At 33.3% G+C, this 14,708-nt stretch overlaps 4 protein-coding genes across 12 annotated transcripts; 2 read left to right on the forward strand and 2 right to left on the reverse strand.

Moving 5' to 3' along the window:
• The first annotated feature begins 183 nt into the window (after positions 1–183).
• eIF4H1 (eukaryotic translation initiation factor 4H1) lies at positions 184–4,825 on the forward strand. Of its 6 annotated transcripts, none has more exons than XM_011642074.3 (5): positions 184–459; positions 1,466–1,630; positions 2,496–2,731; positions 2,912–3,142; positions 3,524–4,825. In XM_011642074.3, the coding sequence occupies exons 1-5, from the start codon at positions 428–430 to the stop codon at positions 3,664–3,666; spliced, it is 807 nt and encodes a 268-aa protein (XP_011640376.1). In that variant the 5' UTR covers positions 184–427; the 3' UTR covers positions 3,667–4,825. The 6 variants fall into 6 exon arrangements, with proteins under 6 accessions (XP_011640376.1, XP_011640375.1, XP_011640372.1 ...); XM_011642073.3 differs by having other exon boundaries at positions 185–459; positions 2,496–2,749; XM_011642070.2 differs by lacking the exon at positions 184–459 and adding an exon at positions 465–596 and having other exon boundaries at positions 2,496–2,749.
• Positions 4,826–5,133: 308 nt separating this feature from the next.
• Septin1 (Septin 1) lies at positions 5,134–8,202 on the forward strand. Of its 2 annotated transcripts, none has more exons than XM_011642068.3 (6): positions 5,134–5,686; positions 6,193–6,385; positions 6,503–6,761; positions 7,001–7,366; positions 7,450–7,554; positions 7,637–8,202. In XM_011642068.3, exons 1-6 carry the CDS (start codon positions 5,663–5,665, stop codon positions 7,767–7,769), a joined length of 1,080 nt encoding a protein of 359 aa, XP_011640370.1. In that variant the 5' UTR covers positions 5,134–5,662; the 3' UTR covers positions 7,770–8,202. The 2 variants fall into 2 exon arrangements, with proteins under 2 accessions (XP_011640370.1, XP_011640371.1); XM_011642069.3 differs by lacking the exon at positions 5,134–5,686 and adding an exon at positions 5,755–5,904.
• Positions 8,203–9,373: 1,171 nt separating this feature from the next.
• On the reverse strand, positions 9,374–10,770 carry LOC105429281 (mitochondrial import inner membrane translocase subunit Tim22). Its single transcript, XM_025218795.2, has 4 exons — positions 10,530–10,770; positions 9,951–10,135; positions 9,762–9,834; positions 9,374–9,676 (listed from the first exon to the last, which is right to left on the reverse strand). Exons 1-4 carry the CDS (start codon positions 10,768–10,770, stop codon positions 9,594–9,596), a joined length of 582 nt encoding a protein of 193 aa, XP_025074580.2. The 3' UTR covers positions 9,374–9,593.
• Positions 10,771–11,737: 967 nt separating this feature from the next.
• Hacd2 (3-hydroxyacyl-CoA dehydratase 2) lies at positions 11,738–14,490 on the reverse strand. 3 transcript variants are annotated; one of them, XM_011642067.3, is made up of 6 exons: positions 14,384–14,490; positions 14,031–14,251; positions 13,819–13,935; positions 13,492–13,726; positions 13,293–13,397; positions 11,738–13,130 (listed from the first exon to the last, which is right to left on the reverse strand). In XM_011642067.3, the coding sequence occupies exons 2-6, from the start codon at positions 14,112–14,114 to the stop codon at positions 12,565–12,567; spliced, it is 1,107 nt and encodes a 368-aa protein (XP_011640369.1). In that variant the 5' UTR covers positions 14,115–14,251; positions 14,384–14,490; the 3' UTR covers positions 11,738–12,564. The 3 variants fall into 3 exon arrangements, with proteins under 3 accessions (XP_011640369.1, XP_025074579.1, XP_088936051.1); XM_025218794.2 differs by having other exon boundaries at positions 14,031–14,302; XM_089079925.1 differs by having other exon boundaries at positions 14,031–14,484.
• Between the last annotated feature and the right edge of the window lie 218 nt (positions 14,491–14,708).

A 14,708-nucleotide genomic window follows, 5' to 3' on the forward strand; every position in this document is an offset into this window, starting at 1 on the left:
TTTTCACATGGAAAAGCGACTCTGGAAAAAATACTGCTATCGGAAGAGACGTTCAAATGACAAGCTCGCGTCCCATTGGCGTGCGTCGGCGGTAGCCGGCCAATCACGGCTCGAGTCGTGCCGCTGCGCTCTTCACGCCTGACGCGCAATTGGTCAATTCGACGTGCGGATCATTACGCGCTTGAGCGAAGTGCTCCGAGGAACGAGCCTCGAGCTTTTCGGCCCCGAACTGTGATTCGTATCGCGTGTCACTTTGGGACGTGATCACCGATTCAACCGGCTAAATTCGCCAGTGTGTCCGGCTGCCGCGCGTTTCACTCCCGCGATTTCACATCGATAAATTATTGAGTATCCGAGCGCGCGATGGTGTTGCGCGCACGGTGACTGGTTCGACTCACGCGGTCCCGGTCAGTTCCGTGCATTCAATATGGCTGGTCGAGGTGCTTACGACGATTCAAGGCAAGTATCGGCCGCGTTTGCGGCTGTGTCACGCGGCCGGAGGGGCCTCGGATGATCCCGACCGCGGGACGCGCGGCCGCCACATCCGATCGACGAGGACGCGCGCGTCCCACGCGCGTATATCTCCCGGTTTTAAGGTTAAGTGAGTTACGCGGAGTGCAGACGCAACACCTTGCGGGGCGCCTTGACACGCGGCTTTATTTTGGCCGGTTCGGTTCGCCCGCGACCCGGCCCGAGTCCGGGTACGCGGCCGCGCGACGTTACGCGATGCGACGCGACGCCGGGAAGCGGCTCCGGGATCGGGAATGGTGCACGTGCGATGCATGCCGCGAGAGGAAAAGAGAGGGAATGCGTGAGAAAGAGAGAGAGAGAGAGCGAGAGGGAGGTTCGCGACGGTATTTACGATTTTTTTTTCTGTAAAGCAACCGGGTGCGATCGGTGGAAATTATATTTTCCGTTTCTATCGCGTTCGCGTGTTCAATCTATCGAGTTGCATGTCGTTGTACGTTTCTGATATACGATGATCTCCTCACTTCACATCTACACAACATCCGCGTGCACGCGCGCGCGCGCGCGTACAATATCATGCATGCGTAGCAGGTACACGTTGAATTTTTTGACTTGGAACATGCATTCGACTGAAACATGTGATAATGAGAATATTCGTGATTTCTTCATAAACATGTGATTTTATATAAAAAAGAGCTGTATGTAATTGATGTTGATGGATTTATCTGGATAAGTTGCATGGGATATATTTGTAGTAATATTAATTTTAATTTCAATGTTATTGAGAAAAGAAATAACTGTTTATAAGTTAATATACTGTTAATAGCTGAAGACATGATACAAGAACATTTATGACTGCTTTACATGTAAATGTAATTATCTATGAATGTATGCGCATGAAGCAAAATATGAAATACCTTGATTAAAACAATTTTAATTTTTTTTTTTTAATGTATTTCATGTATGTAAAGTATAAATATTTTTTTTATTTGTTTAGAGATTATCCCACTCATCGGAGTAGAAAACCGTTGCCTACAGAACCTCCATATACCGCATATGTAGGAAATTTGCCGAATGGAATTGTACAAGGCGACGTTGACAAAATTTTTGAGAAGCTCAATGTCAAAGTCATCAGACTGGTCAAAGACAGGGACACTGACAAGTATGTATTATAGAAGTAGTAGTAATATATTAATATCAATATCAAATATGTATTAATTAACTTTTTTTTATGAAACAATGGAAATTCTTGAAATGCAGACTACCATTTACTTTGTTCCTTCGTCCCGTCTGTTCGCAATCTTTAACTTTGCATTTTTTAATCTTTTACATCTAGTATTGTATGTTTACTTATAACATAGGCTCATTATATAACATTCCAGTCATTGTTATTACAATTTTAAATATTTTAACATCTTTATCCGAAATGTTGACTTGTTTTATTAATGACTGCATTTTTTAATTTTTATTTTATCATTTGATTTGATTTTTTTGCTATTTGAGCAAAAAATTCCTTCCACCTTTACATTTTAATGAACAATTTAGAAATGGAAATTTGAATTTTTGATCTTTATACAAGAGATCAATGAAACAGAATGAAATTTTAACATCTGACATTTTATTGAATATAATTTTTATTGGTGAGTGACTTAAATTTGACATATCAATTGTTTTTGATTTTGACAAATATAACAGTGCACTCTCATTCGTATTAGACTTGTATTAATCTTTTTTTTACAATATTTTTTTTTTATATTGTATAGCTCTTCAATTAGACTAATTATCACAATCATTTTATACTCCTTTGCTTACAAATCAATCTTTTGTAACATCGAAAACTTGGAATTGAACCTAAGACCTACTGATTACAAGCTGATTGTTTTTACACAAAACCATGTGTTATCCCATTCTTTTGCAAATTGAGAATATTGCATTACAAAGATCAAGATCAGGTCTCAGATCCACTATTACTTGATTCCTTCATAGAACTGTCTGTTTAATCAGTTCTTTTTTTTTATTATTTATAGATTCAAAGGTTTCTGCTATGTCGAGTTTGAGGATTTGTCTGATTTGGAAGCAGCATTGGAAATGGATGGGGCGGTAGAAGTAGATAAATGTTTGATCAAGATCGATGTAGCAGAAGGAAAAAGAAACGACCGCGGCGGCGGCTTCGATAGGAGAGGACGCGGTGGCACTGGCGGTAGTGGAAGCGGGTACAAAGGACGAGATTCTGGCCGTAGTGGATACGGCGATGATTTCGATAGTAAATCTTCATATTCAAGTAAACATTATGCGCTTTCATAAACATAATAGAATGCAATGGGAATCTTGTTTACCAACACGTTACTAATGCTTACAATGCCAAACTAACTTTTTATTTCTGTACTGCACAAAACTTAATATATCCAAAATCTTGATGACTAATGCTTGTCCCATTGCATAGGATACAGCGATAGAGGCCCTCATGGAGGTAGTAGGCAAGGCAACGATAGATGGGATTCTAGAAGTAATAGAGGCAATTATGGTCAATTCAATGATGACACAGGTGGAAACCGCGATTGGTCACGAAGTACATCTAGCAGATCATACAGTAATAAACCTCCACTTCGAGGAAGTGGTTCAGACCGGAAACCCTTTCAGGATGATCCTTATCAGAAAGATGCACCTCCTCCAGGTATGTACATAATAATATGTATATCTTTTTTGATAAAAGATTTTCACAATCAATATTATAGTATTATGGTTCAATAAGAATTTTTAACAAATTTAAAATATTTTTGGAATTTTTATCTATTATCTCTAGGATATTATTGTTTATTAATATTGAAACACCATTAGTTATTTAATGAAATAAAGAATCATGCTAAATAATTTTGGATTTATATTTTTTTAGATTCATCTTTCTTATTGCAGAAAAATAAAATTTTTCTGTTAAATTATTGGCGTATATATAAAATGAGACAAGACTAGAAATTTAATTTTGACAATTGCTTTAAATTATCCGGTATCTTAAACGCATACATTAAGTTAATATATAACATTCAATATTTTTTAGACACCACTGGAAGGAAACGTTTGGAACTTAAACCAAGGACTGTTAAAGAGCCTGTGAATTCTATGGCTGAATCGAGTAAAACAAGTTCCATTTATGGAGGTGCAAAGCCTCGAGAAGAAAAATTAAAAATGCTGGACAAGTAAAACTAACGATATTATCAATAGTCTCTGATTTTCCCGTAGAAATCGGGGAAAGAAACCATTGTTGACAAAATTTTAAAATCAATCCCAGATTCCCTCATAGTTTGAAATTAAATCTAGTGGTGATTCTTCGAACATTTACTATCAGAAAATTGCAATATCCTTTTTTAACTCTTACAAGGGATGTTACCCGCAAAGAAAGATATACATATATAAATATATATGTATATATATATGTATATATATGTATATGTATATCTTATATTTATAATTATAATAGATATGTATACATGCTACAGACGAATCTATTACAATTTTCCTAAGTTTTGCGTATTTTTAATCAAGAATAAATATTTTTCTTCGAATGTCTTTTGTATTTAAATTAACTTCTTGATTCTCAATGAAAAGCTAGAGTACTTGTAACTACGATATACATAAAAAGAAAAAAAAGAAAAAACCGTGCACGATGCATGCTCTGATAGCGCGATAGTGATAGCGCGATTTATATACATAAACGATGATTGTTAAGATGCCACATAAGTTGAGTACATTTTAATACTCGTGTCAATTTAATGTTGGGTTTCGTGTCTAATAACATTGAGAGTATGTGTACAAACTATCACAAATATAAAAATGTCACAGCATGTATATTTCATCTTACGCTAGTATTTCTTATCTGTACTTGAGACTAGACCGTTTAAAGAAGTACAAAGAAAAGTTGCGACTATATCAAGTTTCGTTTCCTTCCATAGAATTCTTGCGTTTCACGATACAACGCTGATCATTGTGCATCAACTGTTTGTTAAGACATATGTTCGTTAAGATGATAGTATATAATTGTTTAATATTGCTAAATAACTGTCCTTTTTTTTTTTCAATCGATTCGAGCGATGACGGATTCGCGAAGTGTAACGCGCGAACGTGATTCCACAAATTTCTACATACAGGAAGCGATACAAAGGAGAGGCGCCGATTATTATATATTAATAATTATGTAATGAATTAACCAATGCTAACAGTGACGTTGCGGAATTGCGTGAATAGCAAGGAACGTCGTGAGAATAGCAAATAAAACGAAAATTCGGAATAATAATAAAATATTATGTAAAACAATGCTTGTATATGATACTATTTCCTGAATAAAGTAGCTGTTTGCCTCGTATCTATGCAGTGTATTAGAGAGTAAGTAATGTCTTTCACGCGCGATCAAGTAAGCGAGATGTAATTTGTAATTGTGAATAATATGAAATGTGTGTTCATAATATATTTTGTAAGCGCGCCCGCCTCCTCCCCTTTCCCTCTTTCTCTCATAATTAATATTAGAAATTTAGAGAAGAAATGCTGTTTATAAAAAAAAGATTTTGTTTAAATAAACAATCGCGGATGTACATGTGAAGGGAACGAGGAGTTTATTACATTAAATATATGTATCGTAATTGATAACTTCCATTGATGCAAATGCGGGGAGGGGGGGGGGGGGGGAGTAAATATGTCATCATAAAATTATCCCTTTTGAAAGATATAAATTCAAGATCCGACTTGCCGAACTAACAGGGAATGGGGAATGTCGTTCAGCTGTTTAGTTGCCACGCCTAAACTTAACTCCGATTCATCGTATTCTCTCCCCCCTCTCTGCCCCGCCATTCCACCCCGATCCTGTACAGTCTGTGCTCTGTGCCCTTTCGTCTTCGAGTTTCGTCGTGCCCGGCGGTGTGGTGCGACCTTGCAACGCTTTCGGCGGCCACTGCAGGCGTAATCAGACTCCTAAGAAGAAGGCCTAGCGGACGATTGTGCGAGCGATGCGTGATCGAAGTGAAATACGTCCACGAACGGAATAATTTGTTCTGCCATTCATCGCGCGTCTGCTGTGACGCGGTTGCGGTACGATCGTCGGTATCCGGCGTCAGTCTTGAAGGGAAAACGAGAAAGAGAATTCAGCCGAATTAGCTGTGACAAGAAAATACAGCGCGAGTGAATCACACGGACGCACGCATCCGACATGTCGAGCGAAAGCGTGAAAACCGTAAGTGCCGTGTGAGCCTACGTGTCACGCGCACGTTGCCTACGTGTGTTAGAATCCGAATGTTTAATATGCGTCAGCTTAATGCTCATTTCAATGTGGATTAATTATAAACTTGGTTTACTTTTCATCTTTTTCTCATGATTCTTTTGAAAATCAGAGGAAGAGACAGAGTTAATTAAGCTGAGATTGAAGTTAATTTTGCACTGGCGGAAATGGACGTAAGAATGACTTGGTTGAGCAAACTCTAATTTGTTAAATTAATATCAGAATTCTTTTGTTAACATGGGTAGATTATTGATTTTTTGTAGTTGGAATAAATAAGAAAATAAATTGTTAAAGATTTTGCTTTAAGAAACTTTGCTAAATTTAATCAGAGAATTACAGTTTTCTTTTATTTTTTTATTATTTAAGAATATAAAAATATATATATATATTTGCCCTTTTTGTCGTGAGAAAAAAATATATATAGTTATTAATTTTGGAACACGGATATATTTCTTTTTTAGTTCGCCAGTCTGGAAACACCTGGATATGTGGGATTTGCAAATTTGCCTAATCAAGTACACAGGAAATCTGTGAAAAAGGGTTTTGAATTTACGCTTATGGTTGTGGGAGAGTCTGGTCTTGGGAAATCCACTTTGGTAAATAGTCTCTTTCTCACGGATCTCTATCCCGAGCGGATAATCCCTGATGCAATTGGTAGGTATCCAAATGAATTGTTTATCTTAGTTTATTCTATATATTTAGTGAAATATATAATTTTTATAAATTTTTATTTAATATCTAATTAAAGTCTACTTGTATTTCTGTAAATAGAGAAAACCAATCAAACCGTTAAATTGGATGCTTCCACGGTCGAAATTGAAGAGAGAGGTGTAAAGCTTAGATTAACAGTCGTTGATACACCTGGTTATGGAGATGCAATCGATAACACGGACAGTTTCCGAGCTATCATTCAATATATAGATGATCAATTTGAAAGATTTCTTCGTGACGAGAGCGGTTTAAACAGGAGGAACATTGTGGATAATAGAATACATTGTTGTTTCTATTTCATCTCTCCATTTGGCCATGGGTACGAATCATTATTCTATAATATTTATAAATTTCCATTTCTAGCAATACAGATTTACTTTAATCTCTTGATTTAATTTTATCTTTTTCTAATTCTTGTAATTGATAGAAAGAATAAAAGGTAAGTTAAACCGAGATTAAAGTTAATCTGTATTGATAATCATGGATATAAATTCTTTAAAGTTAAAAACAAACATGACAAGATGAATACAGTCAGTTTTTATCTTTCTTCCTGATTAGATTGAAGCCACTGGACATCGAGTTTATGAAGCAACTTCACAACAAAGTTAACATAGTACCTGTAATAGCAAAAGCCGATGTACTCACCAAAAAAGAAGTTTTGCGCCTAAAGAAACGAGTTATGGAGGAAATTGAAGATAGTGCAATCAAAATATATCCTTTACCAGACTGTGATAGCGACGAGGACGAAGATTACAAAGAGCAGGTACGTCAATTGAAGGAGGCCGTCCCATTCGCAGTATGTGGTGCGAATACTTTGCTCGAGGTCAAAGGAAAAAAAGTACGAGGTCGATTGTATCCGTGGGGCGTTGTTGAGGTAGAGAATCCCGATCACTGTGACTTTATCAAGTTAAGGACCATGCTGATGTAAGCTGTCTTGTTTTTGTTATAATTATATGAATCTCTTCCATGTCGATATATGTGTCTAATATTATTATTTTCTCTTATAGCACGCATATGCAAGACTTGCAGGAAGTAACGCAAGAGGTACATTATGAGAATTACCGTAGCGAAAGATTGGCAAAAGGAGCTCCGGTGCCACCCCGACGTCAGACGTAAGTCATATATTTCATATCATATTGCATCTCGAACTTTTTGCACGAACGTTATTCGTATCTTCTCTTTTTTTCATTGCAGTATTGCGGAAACTGACAAGAATAGCACCGTGTCAGAGAAGGATCGCATTTTGCAAGAAAAGGAGGCAGAGATACGACACATGCAGGAATTGTTGGCTGTGATGCAGGCACAGATGCAACAGCAGCAACCTTGATCAGACATACATTTTTGTACCGATGTGTGAAGCGAAGGAAATGACTTCTCATTGTTACCGAGTGCCAAAAAAGATTTATAAAACCTCTTCAGTAGTTCACACTATCAAGGTTTTGATTTCGGACACGATATTTTTCTAAGCTTGTCTTTTATTAGGGCAATGTCATTTTGATACATACCACGCGTTTTATAAACATATTTCGTAAGAATATGAACATTCTAACCGATACATCTTTTTGATAAGTATACATTATATTCAATATAAGGACTTTTGTTAGCCTCGTTAGCATCAAATGCCTCGTTCGGAACAAACAGACCAAGAAAATCAACTTGGAATTGTAGCACAATATGAAACAAATATTTGCATATCCAAAGTTGGTAGGTAAGGCACTTAAATAGCTTATTTCTTTTAATAAAAATTACTCGGACGAGAATTGCTCTATTTCGAAGATTTTACTGTGCAAGTAACTTACGGAGAATCTTATTCAGATCTATTTTTTAAAGAAAAATATTTTAATTTCTATCAGTTTCTTATTTGTCTTTTCTTAATTATTGACAATTTATTTAATATTTTACTCATTATGCATTTAAGCAGATATATAATAAATAAGATTTTATTATATGAGGAAACAAAACATGAGACCATTGAATAAAAATCGTAAATATTTCATATCAGAATCATCAACATGATTTTTCATCTCAAAAAATTTTTTATATAGACTTTAGATCTCAGCTGTATAGGCAGCAACTTTATCAAAAGAAAATATCAAACAAATGTGATTCAAAGATTTTCATCTCAAATAAAAATAATTATACAATAGAATGATATAGATGACAAGAATTGTGAAGAGAAGTGCCTTGCAACTTTCGTTTACTACCACTATCGCAATACAAGTATTAATATTAATGTAGGAAATATAAGACTTTTTCATATATAAATATGCAAATAATTTGTTTATGAATGATTATAAACATTTTAGTTGCATATTAAAAGAATCATTTCCATATTCATAACAAATAAATCATAGATAAAACTTATGTTGCTGATAGAGAACGAAGAATCTCATTAAATTTATGTGCGACAGATGTATAAAAACTTTGAAACGTTGATGCAATGCTCGAATAAAAAATCTAACTAATCACGCTAGAACATGCAAAAACAATCGTTTAGTTATCAAAATTAAGTAACCTAGATGTAAAGAAATATAAATGTGCTAAATAATCTTTTAAATGAAAAGACAATCCAAAGTTAATTTTAAATAGATTTAAATATTCTATGTCCATTTTTTATATTGGCCATTTGTAACTTCCTTTCTCTAGGTCTTCACATATATGAATCCACATATATAAAATAGATGTATTCCTAGATATTCTTAAAGATATATATCAAACATACCGATAGAAATAGTAGCGTAAAGATGAATGTGAGTAAAGATTTAAGTATTCTCCATGAATATCTTCTTAAGCAAATTTTTTTACGCAATACAAACAACCAAACATGTGAAATGTGATTACATATAAGAATTGTACGAAGAAACAGGAATTTCATATATTAACATAAAATTGGATAAAATGTTAGATGATATGGAATGTTAGATGATAAAATTACTTGAGACGGCAATATATTTTACGCTTTTAATCCTTCACACGATTAGATTTAGGAACATATTTACATTAAAAACATTTTCATGTTTTTATACAGAAATTGTATAGATATGTAATTACATAAATTTTTATATCTCTTTTATACAATATATATATATATATATATATATATATATATATATATATATATATCTTTCAACAACTTCTGATGCTATGCAGTTTAAGATCTATGCATATAATAATCTATCGCCGTTGAGAACGCTGCAAAACCTGCAGCGCCAACTATACCTGCTTTTATGCCGGCTAAGAAAGAAAAAGACACAAGATTAAGACTTGAATTAAGAAAATCCAAAAAATATTAATAATTATTATGCATAAAAAGTAATACCTCTTAAGCCGATTAGTCCACCAGTTAAACCACCTGCATATGTACCATTTTTCCAATCAGTTTTACCTCTAGACTAGAAGTTAAAACAATCTTTTACAATATGTTGGAGAGAATGCACCGAAACATAGCAAATTATTATTTTGGAAACAATATCTTTATAAAGCATGTATCTAATTTCAAGAGCGTTACCGATTCTATTGTGCACTCAATGGCAGAAAATATACATCCTACGACAGCAAAGTTTTTTGCGTAACTCAGAGTGGTAGTTTTCATTTCTTTCAATATTTCTCGCGCGCTTTGCTGCTTCTCGATGCTGGCTACATTAGGATTCACACTAGAGGAGAATAGTCCGATGGCTGCTCCCAAACCATATCCTAAAAATGAAATTATTCTTTAGCAGGATATTACTTTTATAATTATGTAATCTCATTTTTAAACATTTGTGAGACATTTCAATATGTCTTGTATATACAAAGAATAAGATGATACATGATCAGTTGGCAAATTATAATTTCAAAATTCAATCCTCATCTACATTGATTAAAAAGTTTCTTGACGATTGCTTAAAAATTTATGTTTATCAAAATTTTGTTGCTTGCAAAATTAGTGAAATATTTAAATAAAAAAATAAAAAAAAAGAATGAGAAATTTTGACAAATATTTGTAATTCATACATATGATTTAACATTGTATGGATTTTATTCTCAGCTTATAGTCAGAGCATCTCTTAAAGAAGCAGAAAGAAAAGAACGAGGTAGAAAAGCATACCAATAACACAGCTCATGATGCTCTTGAATGCACAGCTTTCCATTATACTATCTATTCTCTTCTCTTCAATGGTTTTTATATGCACGGGTCCCAGCATTCTGGGAATTATTATATTTTCTCTGAAGCGTTGCTGATTCCCAACGAGGAGCATGGCAATCTTGTCAAGATCAGCATCGTTCAATGTTATCTTTTTGTTTTCGCCGGCAGTCATCGATGAAATCGTCTTTGTTAGATCATACATTTTTTTTTTTTTTGTTACGTTTATGACGATTTAAGTGAAAATGTTTTGCGTCACGTTGCGATGAATTCCAAATATCTCTTGGCTGAAAGGTTCATCTCGCCGTATTAAATCGAATGATTCTTTTATTTTGAGTAAAATCGCGTTGATTGAGCTCAATTTTATCAAAATTGTAGGTGAAGACCGATATTGTAAATAATTACCGTCTAAAAAATGTTTCTCTAATATTTTAATAAAATAATTATATATGTGGTGCAAATGATCGTAGGATGAAACTACAACCGGTACGGCCGTATAGCGTGTTTGCCATGCTTTCTAACCAAACTCGTGGAGATACTCCGCATAAAACATGAAAGCAGAGATCTTTTGCTGGAAGACAGTGATAGCATGGTATACAAGTCGCTTTTCTCGCGCATGCGCAGAGAACATTCTCAAAAAATATCCAATACAAAAATAAGAAGCTATGCTAGTAATCGTCCGTAAAATTTCCTTTTACTCAACAATTACAAATCAACAAATCAACAAATCAACAATTACATATGATATCAATTATCCTCCTTTTCTCTTGTACAAAATTTTATTGCAAAAAATATTATCTCAACTTAGTTGTATGTTCATTGAGGCCGCCAAGGACTTTCGCATCTATCACGCATTAATAAGAAATATCGATGTACTGAATATATCTATAACTATCTATAAAAAAAGCGCTTTTGAAATTCAAATTTACGAAGCTTAATTCGCTTCTTTTGTTTTTTTAAATAAAATATAATTTTAAATTAATAATAAACAGAGTTTTGCATTGTAAATGTTTATCTTTCTCAGCAAATTTTTAAATTTTGCTGTATGATCAATATATTTTACATTAAATATATACTTATAATTAAATGAAGGCTTACTAATTTATATATTTATTGCTTTTATTTTCGACATATAAACACAAAAAGATTCGAAGAGAAAAAATCTTATCACGTTTGTTATCTATTTACATGATTTATTGTATTTTTTCATGTACAGAGCGTTTATGTTCGAGATTTAGATTCCTGAGAAATTCTAAATTTTTAATAACAATGTCGCTTTTTATTTAAGACGCAGTTGAATGTCTGTATCACGAACGAGACAATATTCATTTTGTGTAGTTTCTTCACTCTATATTTTATTTTAATTGGCAACTATACATGCAAATGATATGAAAAAAAAAAAAATAAAATTGTACTGTGTATTTCATTACACAGAATAATATAGTCTGTGTGAATATTCAATTGTATACTAAATAATGTATACTAAATAATGTATACTAAATAATGTATACTAAATAATGAAGCCATTGAATAAAACGCAATTTATGCAACCAATGCATATAGAGCCATAGAAAGGAGAAGATGCAATGGGTGCATCATACTAGGGCCCCGAAATTTCAATTGAAAATATATTTTATTTGTACTAGTTACAAATTGTACTAGTAATGTTTTATAAGTTTTTCATTACATTTTTTAATTTCCCTTAATATTAAATTTGACTAAATAAAAATCTCCTTTTGCATCAACGTCTCGAAAGCTCTTTGCATTGATTCTGAGTATATATTATTTAAATTCTTTCGTTAGATATATTCACTAGTTTTGAAAGCGATAAAAATATATCCATACAAATATCTACACAAAATGACATTGGTATTAGGAAAGCTAAACTAAAACAGAGCTATTATTATTCGTTCTGTGTATATCCCATCCTTTATTGTAAAAGTAATTACCGGCGTAAAGAAGAATATCGCAAATGATAGATTATCTACTTATTGCGAAATTAATTATACTTTCTTTTAATAGTCGACTTTCCAAGTTTTCTAGAACGCAACTGGTTCATATGAGACATTACCGTGTATATTCCAGGCAAGAGTAAGAAAAGCAAATAAATTCTTATAACAGATGGAAAGTGAAGAGTGAAATTGTAAATATTTGGTAAAGAAACGGTAAACTTTTGAGTTTCCTCGAAGTATGGAATGTTCCGTAACATTACGATACCTTCGCATACGAAGCCCAATGGATATAAAAATATCCATATTGTATATCTCAACCATGTCAAAAAAGATATTTTAATATTCAATAACTGCGTGATGTAGTATGGATATCTGACTATTTCTACTGTACCCCATATGAGAAACAGGTAGAAAACAACTGGTTTAGTTTGCATACGAGGCTCGGCGTCGATCATCAAAAACAATATGAATGTTCTGCCTCCTGTTTGTAGGAAAGACACCAATGTACTACTCTTTGTATATCCAAACATAGAGTGCATCACCTCTAGAAATTGTAAAAGTTGTACGAATTTGACCGGAGTGCCAACTGCAAGATACGTTTCTTTCATAAAATCTGAAAAGACATATTTTGTATTAATAAGACATTTCTAAAAAAAAAAGTGGTGATAAATTGATCAATGTATAAAATATTAGAAGAGTTTTAGTAAAACTTTTAGATTTAATTTATTATAAAAAAAAATTTATTTTAAAATAACATGTGTAAATATAGATATACCTGGTCCATCGCGCGAATATCTAACAGCCATTACAGCAAGCACATAAATAAAGCCAACAAATTGACAAAGGTTATATATGACTAGATATACTTTTGCGAAATCCTCTATAAAAACAAAAAACAATATATTAATCTTGTTCACATTCATATTAACATTGTTGTTAATATTCATATAACTATAATGATTTATGAAATATACCTTTTCTATAACCAAATTCTTCTTTATGTAACTTATCATACATATCTGGATAATCATCAAGGATATCACGTTTCTCATCCTCATTGTCATCCATATCTTCGCTTTTCCACTTATCAAAATCAATCTTGAGCCACGAAGGCTTTTGCGGCTGACTTGTCAATCTTGGCCACCAACCATTACATTTCTTTTTTAAAACAAAATCTATTTCACGATCAATTACTTTATAATTACTCTCCTACAATAAACATTACATGAAAAATATTTATTAGAATAATTTATGGATATTTAAATATATATATAAAAATTGATTTATGGATATCTCATTACATCTGGATCAATAGGTGAGTGAAGATTCAGGCTGAAACTGTAATTATTTAGTCCTCTAGCTCCTTGTCCATAGGCTGTAACTTGCAATAAAGTTTCTTTTAGATTAACATTGAGATCCTGCAAAATAAAATGTACAATTACAAAAATTTTTACTCTAATATCAAAAAGTTTCATTTTTATAAATCTTCTTTTATGCATTGAATGTAACGAACCTTCACGTCAGTTAAGTCTACTTTCAGTGTAACTTGACTCTCAGTTTGGGCCCAGTATACAAACGGCGTGAGCGTATTGGACATTTTATCACAGTAATCCAACGACGAGAAAATTTGTTATCACTAGTACTATCACCGGTTCTTCTCAGAATGATTCTAAGAATTCACTGCTAACAGCAGCGTGTGCATTCACGTTTCTATTTGGACTTTTATCCGTCGTTCTACTTGATCGTTGAATCAATTAATCACAAATACATATAAAAATCGTAACGCTACATATAAAAATATAAAAAATTCCTTCATTCCTTATTCATTCTTAAGTAGTATAATTTGCATTATGTTACATTAGTTACCGTTCGACAGTCGACGAGGGATGTTAAGGGGGGGGATGACAGCCAGTGCTCTGGACGCAGTATCCTTTGATTACGAATGCGTTTCGATATTCATTGTCATACTGAAAATATATAGTTCAGATCACGTATATTATAGATTTTCAATACTGAGTGAATATCAGAACGCAGCCTATATAAGTATGGATTGCCAGTAGGCTGCATATCCTATAGTACTATTGAGCGAAAAATGTTGCCAAGTACAATGGATTTTGATTTAATCAGAAATTCAAATCAGCTATATCTATCAAATTGTATTTTTACCAAATATTATTTTTAATTTATAATA

The sequence above is a fragment of the Pogonomyrmex barbatus genome, unplaced genomic scaffold (assembly GCF_055798465.1).
Source record: "Pogonomyrmex barbatus isolate J1 unplaced genomic scaffold, ASM5579846v1 scaffold3, whole genome shotgun sequence".
NCBI classification, from domain to species: Eukaryota; Metazoa; Arthropoda; class Insecta; order Hymenoptera; family Formicidae; genus Pogonomyrmex; species Pogonomyrmex barbatus.